A 9,833-nucleotide genomic window follows, 5' to 3' on the forward strand; every position below is an offset into this window, starting at 1 on the left:
ACCTGGACCTCCCCAGTATGATTGACCTCGAGGTACCTCTCGATACATCCACGAACCCTCCTACACACCTCCTCATCAGCCAACAACCCCACGTCCAGACGCCAAAGCGGGGCACCTCCCCCATCTCCAGATCCACGCAATGCGGAGCATGGTCCGAAATCGCAATAGCCGAATATTCGGCCTCCTCCACCGGCGGGACCCATCCCCTACTCAAAACAAAGAAATCAATGCGTGAATAAACCCTGTGCACATGGGAGAAAAAAAGAGTACTCCCGAGCCCTCGGCCACCTGAACCTCCAGGGATCCACTCCTCCCATCTGGTCCATAAACCCCCTCAACACCTTGGCCGCCGCCGGCCTCCTGCCTGTCCTTGAACTAGAACGATCCAGTAGGGGATCCAGCACCGTATTGAAGTCCCCCCCATGATCAAGCCCCCCACCTCCAGGCCAGGAATGCGGTCCAACATACGACTCATGAAACCAGCATCATCCCAATTTGGGGTGTACACATTTACCAACACCACCCTCTCCCCCTGCAGCTTACCGCTCACCATCACATATTTGCCGCTACTGTCAGCCACAACTTCAGACGCCGCAAACGCCACCCTCTTCCCCACCAGGATCGCCACCCCCGGTTCATCGAGTCGAGCCCTGAATGGAAAACCTGCCGCACCCACCCCTTCATCAGACGGACCTGGTCCGCCACCTTCAGGTGGGTCTCCTGGAGCATGGCCATGTCCGCCTTCAGCCCCTTCAGATGCGAAAACACCCGGGCCCACTTAACCGGCCCATTCAACCCCCTCACGTTCCACATAATCAGCCGGATCCGGGGGCACCCCGCCCCCTCCTCCCCCGTCGATTAGCCATAGCCCATCGACTGTTCGCCCCTGGCCAGCACCCATTCGGCCCATTTCCCAGGGCGATAGAACTTCACCCCGACCCGCACCAACGCCTCCCTGGCCAATCCAGCAGCAACCCGGTATTCTCCCCCTCCCCCCCCCCCCAGGCTAGGACCCCTCCTAGCCGCGATGCTCCCTCCACAGTACTCCCATGAGCCAGCTGACTTCTGCTGACCCCGGCAGCTGCCGCCCTAACTCCGACCCCTCCCGATATGAGGTCACCCCTTCTCCCCTGCACCGGCTCCTTGGCACCGCTTCAGCGCGGGAAAATGGATCTGATAACCACGCCCCTCGCCACCAGCTCCACCACCTCGTCCCGCAGCGCGGGAAACCAGAGAAAATCCCGCGCTTTCACACTGCCCCACCCCACCAACGCAGCTCCCAAACAGCAGTCCCAACCCATCCACCAACTCGGTACAAACAAAGACACAGATCAACCACAAACCCCAATACCCCCCTTAAAACACAATACCATAACCAACATCATCCGAAAGCGAGAGAAAAAACAGAAACAAACAGAATAACCAGCAAAAGCATAAACAGTGATACAGAAGTAAAAAAACTCCCACAGCCCCAAATCTCTAGTTCGAATCCAACTTTTCAGCCTGCACAAAGGCCCACACCTCCTCCGGGGACTCAAAGTATTAATGCCAGTCCTTGTAGGTGACTCACATGCGTGCAGGCGGCAGCATGCCGAACTTCACCTGCTTTCCGTGGAGCACCGCCTTCGTCCGGTGAAACCCGGCTTTCCGCTTGGCCACCTCCGCACTCCAGTCCTGGTAGATACGCGCTACTGAATTCTCCCACTTGCTACTCCTCACCTTCTTGGCCCATCGCAGAACACACTCCCGGTCACTGAACTGATGGAACCGCACCAGCACCGCCCATGGGGGTTCATTCGCCTTAGGCCGCCTGGCCAGTACTCTGTGGGCCCCCTCCAGCACCAGGGGCAGATGGAAGGATTCTGTCCCCACCAACGAGTTCAGCATCACGGCCACATTGGCCAGCAGGTCCAACCCCTCCAGCCCCTCCTCGAGGCCCAGGATCCGCAGGTTCTTCCTCCATGACCGAAGCTCCATCTCCTCGAACCGATCTTGCCACTTTTTATGAAGCGCCTCGTGTATCTCCACCTTCCCCATGAGGGCCGAAACCTCATCCTCGCGCTCAGAGGCCTGCTGCTGCAACTCAAGTATCGCTGCACCCTGGGTTGTCTGGGTATCCAGCAGCTTACTAGTCGTTACCTTCAGGGATTCCAACAACTCCCCTTTCAGCTCCGTAAAATAGCGCAGAAGGGCCACGTGCTGCTCCTCCGCCCACTGCCTCCACTCCTCAGGGGCTCCACCGGCCGCCATTTTGTCCACCTTCCCCCGCTTTTCCAGGGGAGCCGCTGCCGTTTTTCTCCTCGCCCCACTCCGAGTCCGCACCATAAATCCTGGGGGGGTTTTGCTCCAGACCCCTTTATCCACCGGGAATCATCAAATCAGCGCTGTTTGGGGCCCTTAAAAGAGCCCACAAGTCCTATTAAAGCGGGAGCTGCCGAACGTGCGGCTTAGCTCCGCATAGCCGCAACCGGAAGTCCGCAGCGTGGATTCATGAAGGGCAGGTCATGCTTGATGAATGATACCGCACAAGGTACCGCACAAAAGGCTGCTGCATAAGATAAGGATGCAGGGTGTTAAGGGTAGAGTACTAGCATGGATAGAAGATTGGTTGTCTAACAGGAAACAAACAGTGGGAATAAATGAGTGCTATTCTGGCTGGCAATCAGTGACGAGTGGTGTGCCTCAGGGATCGGTGTTGGGACCACAATTATTTATAATTTATATAGACGATTTGGAGTTGTGAACTACGTGTAAGGTATCCAAGTTTGCAGATGACGCGAAGGTGTGTGGAAGGTGTGTGGCAGAGCAAAGTGTACTGAGGACTGTAAAACCTTACAGAGTAACACTGACACATTGAGTGAGTGGGTGAAGGTCTGGCAGATGGAGTATAATGTCAATAAGTGTGAAGTCATGCATTTTGGTAGGAGTAACAATAGAACGGATTATTACTTAAATGGTAAAAAGCTGCAGCATGCTGCAATGCAGAGGGACCTGGTTGTACTTGTGCATGAGTCACAGAAGGTTGGTCTGCAGGTGCAACAAGTAATTAGGAAGGCAAATGGAATTTTGTCCTTCATTGCGAAGGGGATTGAGTTTAAAAGTAGAGAGGTAATGTTGCAGTTGTACAAGGTGCTGGTGAGGCCACACCTGGAGTACTGTGTGCCGTTTTGGTCTCCACACTTGAGAAAGGATGTGCTAGCACGAGAGGGGGTGCAGAGGAGGTTCACTAGGCTGATTCCGGGGTTGAGGGGGTTATCGTATGAGGAGAGGCTGAGTAGATTGGAATTATGTTCACTGGAATTCAGAAGGTTGAGGGGGGATCTAATAGAAACATATACAATTTTGAAGGGAATGGATAAGATAGAAGTAGAAAGGATGTTTCCACTGGTAGGTGAAAGTAGGACAAGAGGGCGTAGCCTCAAGATTAGGTGGAGCAGATTTAGGACTGAATCAAGGAGGAACTTCTTCACTCAGAGGGTGGTTAATGTATGTCAATCCTTACCGAAAGGAGTAGTAGACGCTACTTCATTGAATATATTTAAAGATGGGGGAGATGTTTTTTTGAAAAATAGTGGAATTACGGGATATGGCGAGAATGGGGGTCAGTGGTTCTGAGACCACGAAAAGATCAGCCATGATCTGATAGAATGGCGGAGCAGGCTCGAAGAACCGGACGGTCTACTTCTGCTCCTAGTTCTTATGTTCTTATATTCAAGTCGGGATGATGTTTGTCTTCCAGGGGAATTTGGATGTGAATTATTTCCCATGCACCTGCTGTCCTTATTCTTTGTGCTGGTGGAAGACCCAGGTTGGAAAGTTCTGCAAAGTCTGCTCAGGCTGCAACTGCATAAAGCTCATCTCCTTCACCTTGCCTCACTCCCCCATCTGTTTCTCTGCCACTGTTTCTCCTCCACTGTAGTTCAATCTTCTGCATGGCCAGACCACATGGTGGCTCCCTTTCCTGAATGACAAATTTGAACCCTTTGGGTTTTTATAACAATCCAGCAGCTTTCATGATAACTTTGTTACCTAGTGCTGGCCCCTCAATATTGCCATATTGTAGATGAGTTGTGTTTTGGCTACCCTCCTTTGTGTTTTTGTTGGTTCTCTCTCATGACCCCTTCTTCTTCTTCTTTTAAATTGATGTTATAGAGTGTTAGAGGAGGATTTTCACCCGGGAAAGTCATAATCTGACTGAATCATCATACAATTCATCAGGGCCTGAATTCCTTCAGCCTTTGAACATGGAAACAAAAAGCATAATTCACACCGGAGAGAAGCCATACGCATGTACTATCTGTGGTCGATGCTTCTGCCGGTCATCTGGCCTGTCGAGACACAAGCACAGTCACACCAGTGAAAAACCCTGTAAGTGTGGGGATTGTGGAAAGGGGTTCAGTTACCCATTTGAGCTGGAGATTCATCAGCGCATGCACACTGGGGAGAGACTGTTCACCTGCTCCATGTGTGGTAAGGGATGCACTCATTTCTCCGCCTTGCGGAAGCACTGGCGAGTTCACACTGACAAGAGACCTTTTAAGTGTTCAGACTGTGGAAAAAGCTACAAAAGCTCCTGGGAACTGACATGCCATCAACGTGTTCACACTGATGAAAGACCGTTCAGGTGCTCCCACTGCGGGACTGGATTCAGACGGTCATCTGACCTCACTGTGCACCAGCGTAGTCACACTGGGGAGAAGCCATTCATCTGCCCCATGTGTGGGAAGGGATTCACGCAGTCATCCCAGCTCAGTACACATCAACTGGTACACACTGATAAGAGACCATTTAAATGTTCTGATTGTGAGAAGAGCTTTAAAAGCAAAAAACATCTGGTGACGCACCAGAGAGTTCATACTGGAGAGAGACCATTCACCTGCTCTGTGTGTGGGAAGGGTTTTGGCCGCTCGTCCTACCTGCTGAAACACCAACTGGTTCACACTGGGGAGAGGCCATTCACCTGCTCCGAGTGTGGGAAGGGATTTGCTTGTTCATCCTACCTACTGAAACACCAACGGGTTCACAGCGGTGAGAAGCCATTCACCTGTTCCGTGTGTGGGAAAAGGTTCACCTGTTCATCTAACCTGCTGAAACATCAACGGGTTCACACTGGCGAGAGGCCATTCACCTGCTCTACATGTGGCAAAGGATTTACTGTTTCATCCAACCTGCTGAAACATCAGCGAGTTCACAAGTGATTGCAAACTCTATTCTGTCATTTTTGCTGCTGTTTATGACATCAGGATTGAACCAGCTTCATTCTCACATTTGGATTTTGCTTTTACTGATGTAAATAATCCCAGTGAGGGACTAGTGTTTGAGATTCTGGATCAATGTGAACTAAATCAGCTTTGTTTTGAACATGTTGCTTCGGGTTTTTGCCTTTCCCACCAATGTTCGGCATTACCTGGCTGGGGCTCAGAAAGGAAAATCGGGAGGAATGGAACTCGATTGGAGACAGCCCTTCAGAGCCACACATAGAAGGACAAATGGCACTTTGGTCTTTCTTGAATCCCTTGTCTGACAGCTAAATACCCATCCTGGTTGATTTTGAGGCACAGAAAAAATATAATTGCTCTTTCGTGGTTCACTGCTCCTAAGCACCGAACAACAGGATACTTTGCAATTGTGTTTAGAATCCAAATGAACAATGAATGCTGGAAGCGTGCTATCAAATCAAAGACTGTGCAATACTATGATTTGTATTGACTGTAAGTGAAATGGCAAGTTTAGTTTTCCAGCTTAATAATGAATGATAATCCTGTAAAGAAATAATATGCTTTTCTGAGAATTCTCAGTACCATTTTAATACCTGTTAAAAATAATTGGTTAAAGTTTGCATTAAAATAACAGATGTAGGAATTTGCAGGAGCGTGGAAGCTGCTGGTATAACTATAGAGCAGATATTTGATGCCCAGGTACAGAGGAATCATTAGCATGCTTCAACAGTAGCCGTGTTTAATAAATGGGTTTCCCACATACTGTCCCTTTAAAAATCTACTTCAATTCCACAGGCAAAGAGTGACACCATGAGTTTAAATACTAAATTAAACATGGAGGGGTGAAACTGCCCTGCACCTTTATTTGCATGCATTCCACTCCTCTACTGTCCCTTTTATGAAGGAGTGACATGTTCAGCTCTGTATTATGTTGATAGTATCATGGGCATTCTCTTTATTCTGCTCATTTAAAGGCATGTGTTGTGAACCAAGAAGACTTGGCCAATTGAATCTGCTCTTATGTAGAGGAATGAAGAGAGATGGTGGCATAGTAGAGATGGATGTTCTTAGCTCTGGATGGTGGCATTAATGGGCAGCCTTTAGCTGAAAGATAGCAGGGATCCACCGATAGAACCTTGGGGGGACTTCAAGCGTAATAGGTGAGGCTCGAGATTCTTTGCCTCAGATTGGATAGCTCTCCAAGTGCAGACAAGCGAGGTCAGTCTTACTTAAAGTGACAGTGGAGGAGAGGCATTGGAGAATGCTGCGGTTGACTGGAAAATTAAGATGTATGAGGAGGGAAAGTGTCCCAGAGTCACAGATAATGTACTTTGTAACATAGATTTACGTTGCTCATTGCTGTGGCTGGGATGGAAACATGTAGTAAGGATTAGATGAATTTGGAACACTTTTCAACATTGCTGTGCCACCCCAGCTTGCCATCCCATACACTTAAACAGCTAAGAGAAAAACACCATCTGTCATTCGGACAAATCCTGTTCCTCAGCTAGTGTTAACTGCAGCACTAGATTCCCAAGAAAATGTTCCGAACAATCAAATTGTTGCTCTTCCTAAACCCAACCCTGCTTGGTCCACACCTCTGGAGGTCACACACGTGATGTATTGATTGGTTGCAAGGCACAGAAGGACATTTGTGTGAATGGAACCTGTAGTCCCCCCCAAAAACAAATGACGGTAGCATACCTACATAAGGATGTAAGTATTGAAAGTGAATATTAGCTTAAATATTAAATAAAGTAAAGTGACAATGAAATTAGAGGAGTGTTTTTGAATGTGGAAGGAAGCAAGATCTGTGAGACGAGGCGGGTTTGAATTTTGCAACCTCCAGCATTGATAGGTGAGAGCACTAGATTTAGAAGGAATAAATAGGTTTTCGACACCAGAATTTTTTTTTTCATGGAATGGACATTCGCTGCCACCTGTTGTTTTACCAGGCTTCTCATTGAGGAAACTATTGAAAGTAGCACGAGCTGTGAGTTGAACCCATGTCGTTGTACCTACAGTGAACAGTACTGAGTATTACACAATCACTGTGCCACATAAAAGCCTGTGCATCACTATTTCCCTGCAGCATATTTAGAAGGACATGCCACATAAAGATGAATATCTGGTGAAGAAGCGAAAACAAGAGCCCTCAAAAATTACCATGGTGCAATCACAGCTCGACACATAAGCTGGAACTCTGCTCCGGACTTAGAAATGTAATTTAGGACTTTGTTTCTCCAAATTCTTTACGTTGATGTAGTTCCTCATTGTTGGAACTATTTTTTTACTATTTCCTGCATTCTCTCCAAGACCTTCATATCCTTCCAAATGTGTGGTGTGTAGAACTGGACACATTACGCCAGCTGAGTTTGACTTATTGTTCCTTACAGGTTTATCATAACCTCCTTGATTTTGTACTCGCTGTTCCAATTTCTAAAGCCCAGGATCCCTAATGTGTTTAAACTCCTCTCTGCTTGGGCTGCAACCTTCAATGATGTCTGCACAAAAGCCCCCAGGCCCCACTTACAACAGAATTGTAGTTTTAATTTATTTTGCTTCTGTCCATTTTTTATAGAAACAGAAGGAGGCCATTCTGCCCTACAAACCCGTCCCGCCATCTAAGATACCATGGTTGATCTGTGCCCGAACGCCATATACCTGTCTTTGGCCCATATCCCTGAATATTCTTGCTTAACAAAAATCATTCTATCTCAGATTTAAAATCAACAACTTCCAACTTCAACTGCTGTTTGTGGGAGAGAGTTCCAAACCATTACTCCCCCCCCCCCCCCCCCCCCCCCCCCCCATTGCATGAAGAAATTCTTACTGATATCTCTCCTGAACAGTCTAGCCCTAATCTTTAGACTCTACCCCCTGGTTTTTGAATCTCAACCAGTGGAACTGTTTGCCTTTACCTACCCAGTCTTTCCCTATTAATATCTTGAACACTTTGATCAGATAATCCCTTAACCTTCTAAATGCGAGCGAAAACAGGCCTAATCTGGGTAATCTCTCTTTGGAACATAACCCCTGTAATCCAGGTATCATTTTTGTCAACCTACATTGCACTGCAAGGCTAAAATATCCTTCCTGCGCTGTGGTGCCCAGAGCTGCTCACAGTACTCCCAAGTGGGGTCTAACCAGGGTTTGTTCAGCTGCAGAATAACCTCCCGATATAAAGACTACAATTCCATTAGCTGTTGTGATTATTTTCTGCACTTGTTCGGGTCATTTTAAGGATTTATGCATGTGAATCCCCAAGTCTCTTCCAACTTGAACAATACCTAACCTCTTACCATATAGAACCACTCTGTTCTATTCTTTTTTGGTTCAAATTGGATGACCTCACACTTTGAACTATATCGACCACAATTTTGCCCATTCATCCAGCCTGTCAATATCTCCATGCAATTTTGTGCTACCACCTAGGCTGTCGATAAAGCCACCTAACTTTGCATCATCAACAAATTTGGACACATGACTTTCTATGCCATTATCCAAATCATTAATGAATAACTGAGGCCCCAACACACATCCTTGTGGTACAGCACTGGTTAACTCCTCCAATTGGAGTAATTACCCATTATCCTCACTCTCTCTCACCTGCCCCTCAACCACTTTCCTACCAATGTCAATAATTTTCCCTCAACCTTCCACGTTAGTTAACAGTCTCTTCTGGGGTCCATATAAATAACATCTATAGACATTCCCCTGTCCACTAATTTACTGTAAGTAGTGGTCTTCAAAAAATTCAATAAGATTAGTCAGGCATGACCTTCGCGAATCTATGCTGGTTCTCCCTGTCTGCCCCAAATTTTTTAAGTTTTCTGTTACTTCTTTCCTGATTATATACTCCTAGCTATTTGCGCACCACAGATGTTAGGCTAACCGGTCTGTAATTTCATAGTTTCACCCTTCTTAAAAATTGGAGTGATGTGTGTAATTTTCCAATCCACTACTACTGAATCTGGGGAACTGTGAAAGATTATGGTTCGGGAATCTACAATTTGCTCCCCTATGTCCTTTAATACCTTTAGATGGAAACTGTCAGGTCCTGGGGATTTGTCACTCTTTAGTTTCATTATTTCTTGGTTACTGATGCTTACATTAATTGTATTAATGTCGCTGTCCTCTGTTGACTATTAATTTTTCGGAACTTCTGGCAAATTATCCTCCTTTCTAACTGTAAGTACTGAGGCAGAGTAATTGTTCAACATGACTGCCATTTGCCCGGGGCGCTGGTTTAGTTCAATGGGTTGGAAAGCTGGTTTGTGATGCAGATTCAATTCCCGTACTAGCTGAGGTTATTCATGAAGGCCACCTTCTCAACCATGCCGTCACCTAAGGTGTGGTGTTTCTCGGTTAAATCACCACCAGTCAACTCTCCTCCTCAATGGTCGTCTGGGACTTTGGAAAGTTTACCTTACCTATCACTGACAATATCTCCATTTTCAGCCTTGAGTGGGCCTGTATTGCTGTTGACAACCTGCTCTTTATGTATCTAAAATTTCTTCTTATTGATTTTAATGTCCCTTGTAAGCTTCCTTTCATAATCCCTTTTTGTAGCTCTTATAAACTGCTTTGTGACCCTTTTCTGGTCTTGTATCT

The 9,833-nt window shown here is 46.9% G+C and overlaps 1 protein-coding gene across 2 annotated transcripts in view; it reads left to right on the forward strand.

Annotated features, from left to right (window-relative positions):
• Positions 1 to 5,979, forward strand: part of LOC119975789 (zinc finger protein 2-like) — a 14,275-nt gene extending 8,296 nt beyond the window's left edge. For both annotated transcript variants that reach the window (XM_038815646.1, XM_038815645.1), the window contains exon 2: positions 4,153 to 5,979. In XM_038815646.1, the coding sequence (XP_038671574.1) occupies positions 4,245 to 5,198 (954 nt within the window). In that variant the 5' untranslated portion in view covers positions 4,153 to 4,244 and the 3' untranslated portion in view covers positions 5,199 to 5,979. The remainder of the gene's footprint in view (positions 1 to 4,152) is intronic.
• The last annotated feature ends 3,854 nt before the right edge of the window (positions 5,980 to 9,833 follow it).

Source organism: Scyliorhinus canicula, chromosome 13 (assembly GCF_902713615.1).
Source record: "Scyliorhinus canicula chromosome 13, sScyCan1.1, whole genome shotgun sequence".
NCBI lineage: Eukaryota > Metazoa > Chordata > Chondrichthyes > Carcharhiniformes > Scyliorhinidae > Scyliorhinus > Scyliorhinus canicula.